Consider the following 17,922-nt stretch of genomic DNA (forward strand, 5'->3'; position numbering starts at 1 on the left):
ACAGAGAGAGAAAGATAAGAGATAGAGGGAGAGGAAGAGGGAGAGGGAGAGGGAGAGAGAGACATATTCCTATGTTAAGAAGTCAATACATTAATACATGAAGCAAGATTTGTAGGATAATTATTTTATTTCTATTTCTTGTGTGTGTGTGTGTGTGTGTGTGTGTGTGTTTAACTGTGGCATCTTCTGTTGGCTATGTAAGTCGGCAGACCTGAGGCTTGGTTTTTCAGATGTATTTTTATCACTAGATGATGAGTCCTGCACAACTTATGTTAGGGATTAATTCATCATTTCCTCTTAATTACACCAATTAAAGAAATGATAACCACTGATAAAATAATTAAAAAAGTAATGAAGTATAAAGCCCAAAAAGAATGTGAGAAAGTCACTGGGGCTGGTCCACTGTCTATACTACCTCCATGGCCACGTAGTCGACAGTCTGGGGGTTCCCATGTGACATCACAATGACAGTGGTGTTTATTATTGCAGACGCCGTGCATATGGCAAAAGATTGTTGAACAGTTACTTGACAGAATCGAATGGTGAACACACTTTCTGTCAACACATAAATGATATGGTCCACAAGTTGTGCCATCACTCACTGCTCCAATGTCATCTATGGCTATTCCAAAATGATAGTCCATAGTCCAGCAGATGACATTATTGAAGTGAGTGTAATGCACTGTTTCATGGTTTCTCCTTTGGGGAAGTTCTGTCACATTCTCACACTGAATTCGCCCACAGAGTACATCAGCGGGTTTGCACCTCCTGTATTTAGAGCTGTCATTACCACAGTTACCAAAACGGTCACCCCGTTTGTTCATTTCCATGTAGCAAATTTCATTTGCACTTCGACTTCCATTGCCAAAAATCTTCCGACACTGTTCATCATGTTGATGACACGCCATCTTATAGCAATAACCATCACCACTGCAAGGGCTTCCATCTTCTTTATACACATCTGCTGGACACTCAGCTGAAGTTCCATTGCACCACTCTGGAAGGTCACATTCATTTTTCTCTTTTCTACACATGGTGCCTGTTTGAAGGAACTGGCAATGTTGGCAACAAAGCCCAGAAGCACATTGAGCACCAGGTTTGAGAAAACAGCCCTCACTACAGCATGGATCTGTTGAACAGGATTCAGAGCTCCCACAATCACACTGCTCTCCTTCCTCAACCAAGTTATTTCCACACTCGGTCACATTTGTTACTATTGCTTCTGGAATATTGTATAAACAACTTCTTTTGTTAACAACGGAATACATTTGCTCATAACTACAGTTGCTGAATTTGGGGGAATTTGATTTATAGGGGGCCATTATACAGTTCTCTAAATTACAAGTACATCCACTTACATCATGCAGCATACCCAAGTTATGACCCATCTCATGTGCTACAATAAATGCTATGTCTGACATTGAATCAGACATGAAACTGTTAACTGCACAATTATAAGATGTACAAACTGCGGCTACATGAGCTAACCCTAAATATACACCATATCCATGTCTGACAAAAAGGTGTATGATATCATGTCTAATTTGATTGTCAATTGTGTTTATCTTCCAATTGCAGAAATTATCTAGGACATTAGTTATATCTCGTTCTACATTGATAAGGTTTTTTCTACTCCACACTTCAAGAGTGGTTAAAACCACATCAGTCTCTATTTGAAGATAATAACCATTTACTCCATTGACCATTTGCAACATATCTTGAATATATTTTGTGGTATTGTTATTTCTATAAACATATCGTTTATGGTCTATTACTACAAAATAGTCAATAAACCTGTGGTGGGTCCACCAATTCTCATATGGGAGTTGCAAAAGTTTGGAGTCATTACTTTCTTGTAGCTTCATTTGCCGTGCTATTTCCTCTTCGGTTAACCCGCATCTCATGGGAATTGATTCTGACTCCTCACTGTCCATTTTGTAAGCCAGATGTTCAAATGTTGAAGTTGAGCTCTTGGGCATGATCTCATAAGTTGTGCCATTTATCTCTAGTATGCCTTGCAAACGCCCAAAACAGGTGTTAACGATGACCAGGGATTCTGGGTCTTCATCCACATAGCCATGGTAGTAGCAGTCATTCTGCACAAAAGGCTGTTCTTCAAGGAGATCACCTTGGTCACTATAAGTGAGTAATAAGAAGTTTCTGGATATCAAGTAATTCTTGGGTTTCATAGTGATTATGTGTCTCTGTCCCCTAATGTGCAGGCTATAGGACAGCCAACCTGGGGAAATATTATTTCTGCCAGTGACCTTCACCTTCAAGGGTATCACTACTTCTGGACGGCTACTGTACTTAGCATGTCCAGTTGGTGACCATGAAGAGAGGAAGAACATCTTCCACAGGCAGAACTTAAGAAACATATTTCTTTTATGGATCAAGGCCTTATCCACAGCCATTATATACTATTAGAGACAAAGGAGGAGCTTGACAAATCCTTGCTTTCCCAGTCCTCACTGTGTCTGTTGCAGGCAGCACTGGTCTTTAATGGCATGTCTTCTGACAGCGTCTTCTGACAGAGTTGAGTCATAAGAGCAGCAGGACTAAAAGAAACAGGTAAATAAGGGCAAACATGGCAACTGTAAATCATGGTCTAGGTAAGTTTGATGGCATAACTGCAGAGAATGGGTTAAAATCAATTAGTCTTTGTTCCAAGGTGTTTCAACAATGAGTTTCTATTTTTTAAATTATCTATCTATCTATCGATCTATCTATCTATCTATCTATCTATCTATCCATCTATCTATTTCTAAAACACTCCTAGCTCTTAATAACACAATAAAAATTTTAAATAAATTACCCTTATTTATGCATTGTGTCAGAATGTTCTAATTTCCCCCTTTCCTCAACAGGAACTGTAGATTTCTTCAGCTGAATATTAAGAATGTAATTGCTTTCATATAAGTAGGCATTTAAATTGTCATCTTTCTCAATCACTCTGCTGCTCCCTGAGGACATTTGACTGTTCCTTTCTGTCTTAGTCTTATCATTCCTGTGGTAGTCAGGAACTTCTCTTAGGCAGAAATTTTTTCTCATTTTTTTCTTTTTTTTCATATGTTTGTTTTAATATTGCTGTATGTGAGTGTGCACTACAGTGTTAACATGAACCGCATGTGCATCTTGATATTTGTGAAATGGTCACAGTTCATCCTGGCTGGTGAGTCTTCAGAATCGATACATCTCTTTTGCACAATTACTTCTAAAATTTAGTATTTCATTCATTTATTGTATTTTTGTACTTATAAAAGAATGTAATATGTATATAAGCATGTGTGTATATGTTTCTTAGTATATTTGTGTTTGTGTGCTTGTGTCTGTCTGTGTTTAGAGAATCCTATTAAATGTTTTGTATCTCATTCCTAGGCCATCATTCCCCTTGGTTCTCAGCACTGATGTGGTCACTAGCGTGGTGCTCTCTAAAGAAGGATGAGTGGCTCACCAGCAAGCCTTAGACATCTGCATGTTTCTTTCTCTCGTGACTGGCGTTGCAAGCACAGACAAGCAAAAAAAGATTTACATAGGTTTTGGGAATTCCTTCTCATGTTTGTGTGCTTTTGCAACATTCATTTTACTGAATGAACTCCCTCCCCCCTTCTCTTGTTGGTATCTTAGTGTATTACTATTTTGAAAAAATAATTAAGAAACAAGATACACTAACATATACAGTGCTAAAAGTCTAAAAAATGGTAAAAAGACATTTAGTGACATTATAATGAAACAGTAACTAAAACTCTGACATGCTGATGACTATCCAAAAATACTTTGGTTTTGATTTGATAATTGTTATGGCAAGTATATTTCTAGTGTAAAGAAAAGAATTATTCATTAATAACACAGCATTGTTGGTACTGTAGTAAAAAATATATGTCAAAATTAATGACTGAAAGTATAGTAATAGATAGGATAAAAGAATACTTAAATTATTGAACTTGCTCAGTCACTCATTACTGTACACAATGATGTTAACATCCACAAGTCTACATAAAAGATATATTTCTTTAAATCCATAATTTGGTAAAACTATTTTAACCTAGATTTGACTATTTCAACCTAGATTTGATTTTGGCTCTCAGATATCAGATTTTACCTTACCCTGTTCCCTCACAACTTCATCAAATTTACTTATAGCCATTTATCACCCAATATCTCTATAATTTTGGGTTTAGTGACTCAAACTAAAAATCTTAAAGTCACCAAAACAAAATAGGAGAGAATGGAAATATCTAAAGAAAATAAACACCATCCCCAAACATGAACAAATTGCAAGATATTGAGGTCTGTATGTGTTCACCTACTAATTATTTGTGCTTCTATTTGTTACTGAATATTCTAAAGGCTTACCATCAGATGAAGTGATGCCCATCTTCTTTTCTTGTTATTGTCTTGCTCACAAAACATTTTTACATCCTATCTCAGGAACAAGGGTGGGTGGTTGTGACTGCACAAGAGAATATAAGTCCTTCAATTGTCTCTTATGGAGTAAGTTCTAGATTCATGTGCCTAGCAACAGGAGCCTTTCCTTCCTCAGAACCTGTCAACTGATGAGGTTCCTCTACCACACCAACCAAAGTTACTTGGTTTCCTCTTTCATATCAGTAAGTCTAACTTCTTTCTCCTCATATGCTATATTCCAGTGTCTCCGGTATGAGAAAATCTTATTTCCAAACATATATTTTTTCCTCATACACTGTCAAACGATGAGAACTCTCTAGTTTGTTCATTTTATTATCACTGTTCCATTTTATTTAGTATTGACCATAATAAGGAATACTCAAAGCACTTCAAATTATGGAAAATAATTTCACTTCTTTTAAAGTATATTCTTAAGAAATCAACTGTCTGCCAATAGTTTTATCATTCTCAGATCAGGGAATACCCCAGATATTCAACACCTGCACATGTAGATGCATTGTCTATGTCATACAACTGTTTTTCAAGCTCATGTATGGGATGAATTTGGAATAGGAGGTGTGAGTACTGGCATAGGTGTGGATTTCTTTTGCAGTGGGCTAGCTGATAAATGAGAAAACATCAATCTGGAACTAGTGCATTTTATAGGTTGATTAGAAAATTGTGGGTATTTGCTTATGTGCTGCTTAATATTGCTAAAGCTTGGATGCTTGATGGCTTGCCAGTGTGCTTCATTGAACCTGCCATGGTTTTTTTCTATGGGAAATTTGTATTTTATATTTTAATACATTCCTTCCCATCCAGGAACTCATATCAGATCCATTTCACCATTCTAACTCACCCAACTGTGTGTTTACTCTCTGTCTTAAAACAAAGCAAAACAACTAGAAATACAACAACAACAACAACAACAACAACAACAACAACAACAACAACAACATCAGCAAGAAGACACTGAAAAACCTGGATTCCATTTAGTGCTGGCCAATTATGTGTGATCATTATGTCTGCCTTCAAATGATTGAGTCAGTTTAGAATACATAGTTTCACTCTATTGAAGAAAGCCAATTTTTCCTTTAAGTATTATTTTATGAATTGCATATAGCTTTCTAATGTGGAGTGAAACTTTTAAGACATATTTGAAGCATGTTTTTCATACTATAGTTTGATCATGTTTATCTGTTGGTGAAACTTGTGTCTACTTTCCTTCTTGTTGTGATGCTGTATAGGTTGAATTTGAACAGGTAATTTTTTTCAGTATTTCTGTGTTTGTGTGAGTTAGTACCTTTGTCTGACTTGTTATGTCTGGACAGTGCTTTTTCCTTAACCATTCATCTTCTCTGGCTCATAGAATCTTTACATTTCCTTTTCCACAAGAATCTCTGAGTGTTAAGAGGAGAGTTTTGATAAGGACGTTATATTTTTGCTGAACACCCCAAGGTCTCTCACTTTCTGTGTATTGTTCAGTGTGGTCTCTGTGTCATTCACAATCCATTGCTTGAAGAAACTTTTTTGATGAGAGCTGAGTAACAGTCTGGTCTATGGGTATAGCAATATGTCATTAGAAGTCATTTTATTGTAATATTCATTTAGTGGAAAAATAGGTATCCTCCGAGAACATATGACTTAGTTAGTCTAAACATAAACAATAGAAATATACGTTCTGTATCACAAGGTTTAACTTAAATCCAATCAGAATGAGATTTGTGAGCCTCTGAACATTCTTACCATGATTTTCACTATTGAATCCATGACCATCTTATAGGCAGTCTATTACTACAGCTTGGCACAACTATGTTACATCTGGGTAAGATTATTATCATCTTTATTCTGGAAGCAAATATGGTATTTTAAAGATACATATGAAAGCTTTCCTGAATGTTGAAGTCTCCAGTTTACTATCATCTAGATTTTTCCATGTTACATGCTATGCATATGTGTTATCAACATCAATAATTTCTCATCATTACTTGTAGCTCATATCCAACAGCAATAGTAATATCCTGTAGTGATTGAAGATGATTTCATGAAACAGGTCACAAAGATGCAATCCGTTTTAGGTACTGGTGGTTTTATTAGGTTGTGTGAGTTGTGGCATAATCTCTCCCTTTATAATTATCACTCCATTAAAAATATATTTATAATAGATTTATTTGTAATATTTACATATAGTATATATTTTAAATTAGTTTATTAGTTTCTTTCTCTTTCCCTCCTTCCTCTCTCTCTGTTTGTCTCTCTCTCTCTCCATATATATGTGTATGTATATGTATATGTATATGTATATACACATACATATACCCATGCCCCTGTTTCTATGGCTTTCCTGAGTTCTTTACTATTAGTTATTCCTCCTTAGATTTCTGCCTTATGCAGTTTTTCCAGCATCCATCACTATTAATCATCCTGCTCTAATTTGTCTTTATTCCTTAATAATTGTATATTCTATATATTTTTTTTCTGGGAATATTGTCTATTGCTCCCTCATTCCTTGCTAGACAGCTAACCTCAGTGTGTATTGTAAATGAGACATAGATTGTTAAACACAAAATTATAACATCCACTTCTAAGAGAAATATGCAATGTTTTCTTACCTTCCTCAGAATGATTGTTTCTAGCTCCATCATCTTAGATGCAAATTTCATGTTTCTTAACGGATGAATAATAGTCCAGTGCCTTCATGTACTACATTTCATTATCTTTCATCAAGTGGTGGTCATCTGGGCTCCTTGACATTTCTAATTGTTATGAATAGGGAAGCTATGTACATGGGTGAGTAATTATCCCTCCAATAAAGTGTTGAGTCTTTTGGTTATATGCTCAAGGTTCAGACAGATATAACTTTGAGTAAATCTATTTTCCTATCTTGAGTAATCTTTATTCTTATTTCCTTAGTGGTCGGAGTAGTTTATACTCCTGTCAGCAGTAAGTAATTGTTCCCACTACCTCTTTGCTATCAGTGTATGCTATTTTTTTCTTTTATTAGTGTTGGCCATTGTGACTGGAATAAAATAAAATTTGAAAGTATTTAAATTTTTCCATTGAAAGGGAAATATATCTGGAAGTTTAGCTCATAAGAATGTTCTTTCTTGAGTTTTCCCCCTCTTCCTTTTCCTCTGGCTCCTCCTCATACTTCTTCCTTCTTCTCTTTATTTTTATTCTTTTTTGTTGTTTGTTTTGTTTTAGTTTTGCTTGGTGGGTTGATTTTGTTCTTTTGAGACAGTTTCCCTGTGTTGTCCTGTCTGTCCCAGTACTCACTCTGTAGACAAGGCTGGCCCGAAACTCAGAAATCTGCCTGCCTCTGCCTCCCCAGTTCCTGAGATTAAAGGCATGCACCACAGCTCCCTGGTGACACTTCCCCTGCACTATGGCCCAGTTTACATTTTCAAATTTTGTTGATTTAGATGTTATAACACTTTTTTTCAAAACATAAATGACCTGGTGCTTTCACTCTTTAGTAATTTTCTATGATAGTATCACAAGGTAAAATAATTGGACAGCACAAAATAGAAGAAATTCATTATCTGGAAGATGTGGAGTCCAGAAAATCTGATGTTTTCCTGAGTACTGGAACACTGTGCTCTCTTTTATCTATCTACTATTGTCTGTGTGCAAAGTGTGGAGAGCTTTTGGGGCTGCTTCTAGAAACTTGGCAGGAATTTGACATTGGATTAGAACAAAGAAGTAGGCATTTGACAAGACTTTGACTTTGGGCTATGGCAGGGAAATAGGCTCAGATAAGAATATTTACATTTGGGTTAATACAAAGCTCAAGGTAAACTCACATTTCTTTTATCCTGGACATCTTCATAAGCCCCTAGAAACAGTGATCATGGGACTTTGTTTATTGCCTTACTTGTTCCTTGACTATTTGTGTTCAGTGCCTTGTTTGTTACTTAACCTAGAACTGACCTTGTTTTCTGCATGTAATTAACATGGTATAAAAGCACACTGGGAAAAAAAGTGAAGCTGTTATCAAAGACACAATGAATAGGATCATTGGAGACATCAAGAAAGAAACGGGATAATAAGACATCCCAAAGCTATGGAATATAATGAAAGTGATGTTAATATGGAAGTTTATATCTCTAACTGTATGTACTCAGAAACCAGAGAGATCTCAAAAAAAAAAAAAAAAAAACTAAACACAAAAGCCAACAACAACAACAAATATCAAATAAATATATTAATGCCCTCAAAAAATTTGACATCTAAATTCAATGATAGAATGAAGTCATTAAGATTGGACAGAAGTTAATCAAATGGAAAGAACTACAAAAAAACAGAGGCTTTGTTTTGTGAAACTGTATATACACCTAAAGAAATCCTTGGCCACAGTAATGGAATGAGAGTGAGAAGACATGTAAATCATATTTTTAAATGTTGTTTATAACTTCATTATAATTTATAACATTATAACTTTGTTAATATGACCTGGGCAACCCCCAGTAATTGATGCAGAGTTTTATGGATTTCCTTCCTTCCTTCCTTCCTTCCTTCCTTCCTTCCTTCCTTCCTTCCTTCCTTTCTTTCTTTCTAGAATGGATTTTTAAAATCAGGCAACCTTGGGATGTAGGAGGTGGGGGAGGGGGATCTTACAGACTGCACCAGAGACCTGGAAATGAGACACTCAAGTCTCAAAGGAAGGGACCTTAGAGGAAATGCCTGGCAGTATGGAAAGCAAAGTTATAAAACCACCTCCAACAGGAAGACAGGGCATCAAGTAGATAGAAGCTTGCCATTCCATAGTCAAAATTCTGACCCATAATTGTTCCTGTCTGACAGAACTGCAGGGATGAAAATGGAGAGGCACCCGAGGAAAAGAAGTTTCAGTGACCTGCCCAAAGCAGGATCCAGCTAAACAGGAAGTCCCAAGGCCTGACACTATTACTGAGGCTCACAAAAAGTGACCTATCATGACTGCCTGCCTTCCAAAAGACCCAAGCTGAAAGAATCAGATGCAAATATGTGCACCCAACCAATGAACAAAAGCAGCTGACCCTTGTGATTGAATTAGAGAAAAGCTGCAAGAAGTTGAGGAGGAGGGTGACCCTGTAGGAGGACCAGCAGTCTCAGTTAACCTGAGCCCCTGAGATCTCTCAAACACTGGACCACCAACCAGGCAGCATAGACCAGCTGAGGCCTCCAACACATATACAGCAGAGGACTGCTGGGTCTGGGTTTAGCCAGAGAAGATTCACTTATTCCTCAAGAAACTAGAGGCCCCAGGGAATATAGAATTTTAGGGTGGTAGGGGATGAGGTGTGGGGACATCTCTTGGAGACAGGGGATGGGGAGGAATATGGGATGTGGAACAGTCAGAGGGTAGACTGGGAGGGAATAAAATTTGGAGTTTAAAATAAATAAATTAGTTATTTAAAAAATAAAATCAACTTTAGCACAACTAAGGGTAAATTACCTCTAATAGACTTTTCTATCTGCTAGACTGGAAAATTCCCTAGTTATACTCTCCAAATACTTGCTGTTACAGCAGCCTGTCTTCAGGGTGTACTTCTCCAGGCTACTTGTTCATGATCTATCTAGCCACATGGATGGCCTTCTTCTTTCTGTTTTCTGTCTTTGTCCCTTCTTTCCTTCCATTTCTCTTTTCTGCTGGTCCTGACCTGTGACCTTAGCTTATTAACAAAAACCCTGCCCCGCTCCATTTTCCCAGTAATTGGCTGTAGCCCCTTTTATTTAACAATAGCTTTAAATTGGAGAGCACGGTTTATACAACAGTGTCTGGAGTACATGAGAATCTGCTCATCAGTCGCAACCAGATCTTATGGTTCATAATTTACCATTTGTATAGACAGGAACAGCAGACCAGTCCTCAACAGAGACACATATTATGAAAAACTTAGAAAAGTAAGCCCTTAAAACAAACATCAATAGAATTCATAAATTCCTCAACTCTCAGATATGAACAATATATTCCAAAGACATGTACAACCTAAAAAAAAATGATGTGCTTCAAAAAACATAACTTACCCAAATGAGACAAACTATTTCTCTAAAATGGAAAACACCACACATTTTATTACAGAGAAAGACATTTCAGAGCTTCCTCCATCCTGCATTTTTCCTGAGACCATTTCAGGTAAAATTTAAATTTTGTTTCCTTGTTAGAGAGTTCCATGGAAAGTTACCCAATTCTATTCTAGAAACCAGACATGCAAAATGTTCTTCTTTCTGGGCTGCCTTGTCTGGCCTCCATGGGAGAGGAAGCACTTAGCCTTCCAGGGACTTGGAGTGCCAGGATGGGAGGATACCCATTGGGTTTCTACCTACTCAAAAGAGAAGGGAGGGGAGAATAGAGAAAGGATTGAAAGAATTATGGGAGGGGGTGCACTGAACAGGATGTAATGTGAATACATAAAATAAAAAAATAGAATAAAAAAAAGTTGCCTTAGTTAACTTAGCATCTGCTAAACCCAAGAGAGCAAAAACTATTCTCAACAATAAAAGAACTTCTGGGGGAATCACCATCCCTGACCTCAAGCTATATTACAAAGCAATAGTGTAAAAATCTGCATGGTATTGGTACTGAGACAGGCAGGAAGATCAATGGAATAGAACTGAAGACCCAGAAATGAACCCACACACCTATGGTCATTTGATCTTTGATAAAGAAGCTAAAACCATCCAGAGGAGAAAAAGACAGCATTTTTAACAAATGGTACTGATTCATCTAATCTTATCTTTTTGTACATAGCTTAAGTACATATGGATCAAGGACCTCCACATAAAACTAGTTACACTGAAACTAATAGAAGAGAAAGTGGGAAAAGCCTCAAATACCTGGACACAGGGGAAAAAGTTGTGAACCAATGGCTTATGCTCTAAGATCAAGAAATGACAAATGGAACCTCATAAAATTGCAAAGCTTCTGTAAGGCAAAGGACACAGTCAAAAGGACAAAATGGCAACCAACAGATTGGAAAAAGATTTTTACCAATCCTAATTTGATAGAGGGCTAATATCAAATATATACGAAGAACTCAAGAAATTAGACTCCAGATAATCAAATAACCTTATTAAAAATGGGTTACAGAGCTAAACAAAGAATTCTCACCTGAGGAAACTCGAATGGTCAAACAGCACCTAAGGAAATGTTCAATATCCTTAGTCTTCAGGGAGATGCAAATCACAGCAACACTGAGCTTCTTCCTTACACCAGTCAGAATTACTAAGATCAAAAACTCAGGTGATAGCAGATGCTGGCAAGGATGTGAAGAAAGAGTAACACTCCTCCATTTTTGTTGAGATTATAAGTGGGTACAAAGACTCTGGAAATCAGTCTGGAGGTTCCTCAGAAAATTGGACAGAGCACTAACTGAGGACCCAGCTCAACCACTTCTGGGCATACACCCAAAAGATGCTCCAACATATAACAAGGATTCATGCCCCACTATGTTTATAGCAGCCTTATTTAAAATAGCCAGCAGCTGGAAAGAACCTAGATGTCCTTCAACAGAGGAATGGATATAGAAAATCTGGTCCATTTACACAATGGCTACTCACCTATTAAAAACAGTGAATTCATGAAATTTTTAGGAAAATGGATGGAACTAGGAAGTATCATCCTGAGTAATGTAACCCAATCATAAAAGAACACACATGTTATGTACTCACTGATAAGTGAATATTAGCCCAAAAGCTTGAAATACCCAAGATACAACTCTCAGACCACAGGAAGCTCAAGATGGAAGAACAAAGTGGGGGTGCTTTGGTCCTTCTTAGAAGGAGTAACAAAATACTCATGGGAGGAAATATGGAGCTTGATATATCTGTCTCCTGAGAGGCTCTGCCAGAGACTGATATTTACAGAGGCAGATGCTTGCAGCCAACAATTGAACTGATCACAAGGTCCCCATTGGAGGAGTTAGAGAGGGCTGAAGTTATTGAAGGGGTTTGTGGCCTCATGGGGAGAGCAATAATACCAACCAACTAGAGCTCCCAAGGTCTAAACAGCCAGCCTGGGAACACACATGAATGGACCCATGGCTCTAGGCTTATATGTAGCATAGGATGACCTTATTGGGCATCAGTGGGAGAGGAGGCCCTTGGTTTAGTGAATGTTGGATGACCCAGTGTGAGGGAATGCAAGGGCAGGTAGGTGGGAGTGGATCGGTGGGTGGGTATGGGCACACCCTCATAGAAGCTGGAAAAGGGTGGAGAGGATAGGGGTAGGGGGCGGAATGGGGAAATGGGTAAATGGGATAACATCTAAAATATAAATAAATAGAATATCCAATAAAATGATATGTTTTATATTTTTAAAAATGTGAAATAATAATTTAAAAATACTCTCTAATTAAATGAGTTAAGAGTATTGGTCTGCTTTAATATAAGAAATTTAAATGGTAAATTTAAAGAAATGGTAAACTTTAATATAAGAAATTTAAATGACTATTAAATATTTTAAGCAGTGTTCAAATGTGTATCAGCCACCATGAAAATGCAAATGAAATCTTTTGTGAATTTATATCATCACAGTCAGAGGGGCTTTCACCTGGAAAACAAACAAACAAACAAACAAAGAAAGAAATCTCGTCACTTAACTAAGGATTATATGTTCCACATCTACCGCCTGTACCTTGTTGACAACCCTCTTTTGGTAGAGAGGCCAATTGATGCTGATGATCCCATTCACCAATCATCTATAACTTTGTCTTGCATCCATAGTCAGAGAGTCTAGACTTTTACCACTAAGTTTAAGCACCATCCTCTGAGATCAAACCATAACTAATCAAAAGAGAATATTCATTACAAGCAAGTCCAATAACAGCTATACTATAGTCATAAGCATGTGCAACATGCAACCAATTTCATAAAAGAAATGATACTTATAACAACAGATTGATTGTTGTCAATTATAATAATTACTTGTGACAACTAACTATACTGAGCTGATTCAATATTCCATTCTCAAGATAAATAGCTCATCTGGAAAGATAAGACTCCATAGGTAAAGTGCATCAGAATTAAAGGGAAGTTAACAGACAAGTACAGATCATTCCACCCAAGAATTACAGAATTCATGTTCTACTCAGAAGCCCATAGGACTTTCTCCAAAATAAGCCACCTGTCAGTACACAGGTTGGAATTATACCCTGTACTCCATCATGGGTGAAACTGAATATCAACAGCAAAACAAAGGATAAATACTATTCAAGGTCATGGATACTAGACAACATACTAACAACTTTGATCAAAAGAAGAAATCAAGAAGGAAATGTAACACTCCAAATTAAATGGAAAAAAGGATTAAAATTATATGCAAATGATTGAGAAACAAAGAAAACAGCCATTAAAGGAAAGTTTATAGGATTATTTGCCTACATCAAAACTTGGTAAGTCTAAAATGAATAACTGTATAAGGTACCTTGAGAGGCTTAAAAGTCAAAATCACTGATTTCTCTTTTCTGTGAGCATTTTGTTTTAGTATGTGTTTTCTTTTTTTTTTTTCTGTTTTCATTTTTGAGAGAAAGAGGGAAAGAGAGAAAGGAGAGATAATCAAAGAGAGAAAGACAGAAAAAAATGGGCAACAAGGATTTTTGTCTATAGAAAAATGCCAAGTATTTGGAAAGAGAGTTGTATGATAATATTTCAATACAATAGAACACATCAATCAGTACCTACAATAATGTAGACAGGAAAGTATGATAATTAGGGCTGAAATTACTGAAGAAGGAATGAAAAGGTAAAAGAGTCAAGCAATTAAGAAATATTGTCGCTGGGCAGTGGTGGCACACGCCTTTAATCCCAGCACTTGGGAGGCAGAGGCAGGCAGATTTCTGAGTTCGAGGCCAGCCTGGTCTACAGAGTGAGTATCAGGACAGCCAGGACTACACAGAGAAACCCTGTCTCAAAAAACAAAAACAAAAACAAACAAACAAACAAAAAAAACCCCAAAAAACAAAAAACCAAAAAAACAAAAAAACCAAAACAAACAACAAAAAAAGAAATATTGTCTTATAAGATTAAATACTGAGAATACTTTAGCAAAACTAACAAAAAGAAAAAGGATACAAATTAATAATAAGGGAATTTAAAAAGTTCACAGTAAAACATGCACTGAGGAAATTCATGTACTTGCAAGAATACGTTAAATTCTGGATTCCATGAAACAGGAACACCTCAATGAAATTTATAAATTTCTAGATGCAAACATCCTACTGAACTTGAATGAAGATTTTAAAAAGTTTTAAAAATCTGCCTCTGATATATTCACGTATCCTCATAGAAGCAGATGAAGGGGGGATGGGATAGGGTGTTCCTGTGTATGTGTGTGGGGGGGTTCAATGGGGAAGGGGATAACATCTGAAATGTAAATGAAATATCCAATAAAATACAAAACAAAAAACTAAAAATCAAAACAAAACAAAAACACAAACAAAAAGTAAAACAAAAATAAATAAAAAGGCAGGAGAACAGAAACATCCGATCCAATTTTGTGTTCTGCAATGTTGGAAAACAAGAGACATTTCCAAATTCTGATCTAAAGAACTAAGACAACTGAATCACAAAGAAAATAAAACACTGATTCCTTTGAAAAACATAGACACAAAGTTTTCAATACATGTATTGCATATAAAAATGCAAGAACACTTCAATACATTATCTACTCTAAGTCAGATTTAACTGAAAGTCATGAACATTGTAAAACATAAAGAGACTAAAGAACCAGAATCTCCTGATTGTCTCATTAAGGCACAGAAAAATCCTTTGACAACATTCAAGATTCATCTATGACATAAGAATTCCTGCCACTATATATCCTCAGTCACACTTGTCACTAGACTTAGAGGAATGCAGCTTTGAATACTTTTATCACAAAGAAATGGTACATATTTGAGGTGATCTAGATGCTAAACAACCTGACATGTTCACTTTCAATATAGATGAGCATGAGATTTCACATTTGACCAAGCAAATATGTATAATTATGTATCAATGAAAGTCTAAAGCAGATAGTGCAATACAGGATCCAATAATAAGGACTTAAGGTCTCCATATTCCTAAGCTGCAAGGATAGTCTCCTGTAGGCACTGGAGAGATGGAGGTCCTCCTCTCTGACTGAGGAGACTGTATCTTCCGCTCACATGCAGTTCTTCTTATTGCAAACTGGCTCTCTGCATTTGAAATATCTGCTTGTTTCCTAATTGCTATTTACAAGTTTAATTGGCATTAGAATTTTAGTTTCACAGGTCAGCTGATTTGCTAATATTATTCTATATATTATAAAATTTGAAATGTTCGAGACATCATTTATGCATGTTTATATGTATATGTATTTCATCAAGTGTCTATGTTTATTCATCATTTCTACCTGCATAGAAACATGCATGCACCTATGCCTGAGTACCTCAAGTTGGTGACTCAATTAGGGGTCAGTTATCTTTTTCAAGCATATGGGTCTTAATGACTAAATTCATTTCACAATGTGCTATACAAGCTCCAGTATCTTCCTCTTAAACCCAATGTCTAAGTAAAGATGTTACAGCCCTGAGTTGAAAGTCCTTTTGTTTTCTGTTGACAGAGACTGAGATAAAATTCTACTTAAGCTTAAAATCATGTCCACATGACTTTAAAAAGCTAGGATAAAACTCTGAGATCATCAGAGTTATCAGCTGTGACATAGGGCACCCTGTGTCACTCAGCTCACTTCTCCTAACCGAATTAGAAGACACATCCCTGAAATAACTAAGAGAGGATAACTACCCTTGAATAGCTCTGTCCACTGGGAGGACAGATCAAAGTGAAGAATGAGGGCAGAGTCAACCAGGGCTTTAGAATATATCTTATAGATCCAGACTTAAGAATCTAGAAGTCCCTTAGGAAAGAGTTTAATAATACTGGTGATAGATCCTCTGAATTTTTCTAGATATCTCATAACCATGAATCGACAAAAATCACATAGATTGTTCCTGAGCAGTTGTGGGTCTCTGTGGCTTTCAGTGCAGATTCTTGGAGAACAGCTCAGTTTACATGCTAATTAAACCCAGAGTGAAGCTGGCAAATGCCACCTAGGTCAGACTGTGACAAATCAGCATTGAAAAGAATTTCATTCAAACAGTTGCCATGCCCATTTTCAAGGCTAAATCAGGCTCCTCTATGTGCAGATTCTACTAGTTGTGGCTGAGGAATACAAATGTAATTTGTGGTCTCCCTTTCTATTAGTGATAAATCACAGTGGTAAGGGTAACATGTTTTGTATCTGAGAAGTACAGTGAAAGTGTATGTAGATGAGCAGTGGGTAGTGTCTTTGTTTATGGACCACAGATACCAATTCTATTAAAAATAAACCAAATACCAAAAATTAGCAAAGTATGTATATGTCAGGACTTCTTTATTTGTAATCTTGAAAATTATAGGATCCTAAAATAATGTAGGTCCCTAGAATTCCCTGTGAAGTTTTATTAAACCTGTAGTTACATTGCTATTGCCAGAATATTACAGACTGATTTATGGAGTGGTTCCAATGATCTGGGATTGTATTATGAAATTAGAAAAATTTTCATTTCAGGTACAACTTGAACATTGAATTTTTTAAAAAATTTGTTGAAGTGTCAACATTGAACACTTTCCTTTTATGAGAAATTTGAATATTAGGCATTTCCTTCTCAGCTGAAAACTGAGTAATGAACTATTCTTTTACCATGTGTCGTTAGAATTTTGTGTTCTTGCTTTGGTGATGGTGTTTTTTCATATAAAAGGAAATTTTTAAAAACATAAGAAAGCTGAAAAGACTCTATCAACAAACCTGTTATGGTCTTAAAAAAATTAGGAATACAAGGCACCTACTAAATCTCAATTAATCAATATACAGGAAGACAGTAGTTACCATCTAATTAAATGAAGAGAAAGTTAAAGCAATTCCACTGAGATCAGGTAGAAGACAAGGTTGTCCACTCTCTCCCTATCCATTATAGTACTTGAAGTTCTAGCAAGAGCAATAAGACAATAAATGGTGATGAAGTGGATACAAATTGTAAATGAAAAAGTCAAATTGTATCAATGTTCAGATGATATGATATGAGTGTATATATAAATGATTCCTAAAATTCTACTAGAGAAGTTTTATAGGTGAGAAACCCATTCAGCAAAGTGGCTGGACACAAAATTAGGGCAACAAAATCAGTAGCCTTCATTTTACTAATGAAAAACAACCTGTAAGATAAGGTTAGAGAAACAATATCTTTCAAAAGAGCCTCAAATATTGTACTTTGATGTAACTCTAACCAAGCAAGTGAAAGAGCTGTATGACAAGAACTTCAAGTCTTTGTAGAAAGAAACTGAAGATGATACGAGCAGATGCAAAGATTCATGTGCATGTATCAGTTCGACAAATAGTGTGAAAATGGCTGTCTTACCAAAACCGATCTACAGATTTAATGCAACTGTCACCAAAATTTCAGTATAATAATTTACAGAGCCTGCATAATCATTTTTTAACTCTATATGCAAACAACCATCCAACCCAGGATAGCT

The 17,922-nt window shown here is 36.2% G+C and overlaps 1 protein-coding gene across 1 annotated transcript; it reads right to left on the reverse strand.

The window, feature by feature from the left end:
- Nucleotides 1-287: 287 nt before the first annotated feature.
- LOC117721949 (disintegrin and metalloproteinase domain-containing protein 26A-like) lies at nt 288-2,414 on the reverse strand. Its single transcript, XM_034520837.2, has one exon. It carries the CDS (start codon nt 2,412-2,414, stop codon nt 288-290), a length of 2,127 nt encoding a protein of 708 aa, XP_034376728.1.
- Nucleotides 2,415-17,922: the final 15,508 nt, after the last annotated feature.

This window comes from Arvicanthis niloticus, chromosome 16 (assembly GCF_011762505.2).
Source record: "Arvicanthis niloticus isolate mArvNil1 chromosome 16, mArvNil1.pat.X, whole genome shotgun sequence".
Classification (NCBI taxonomy): domain Eukaryota; kingdom Metazoa; phylum Chordata; class Mammalia; order Rodentia; family Muridae; genus Arvicanthis; species Arvicanthis niloticus.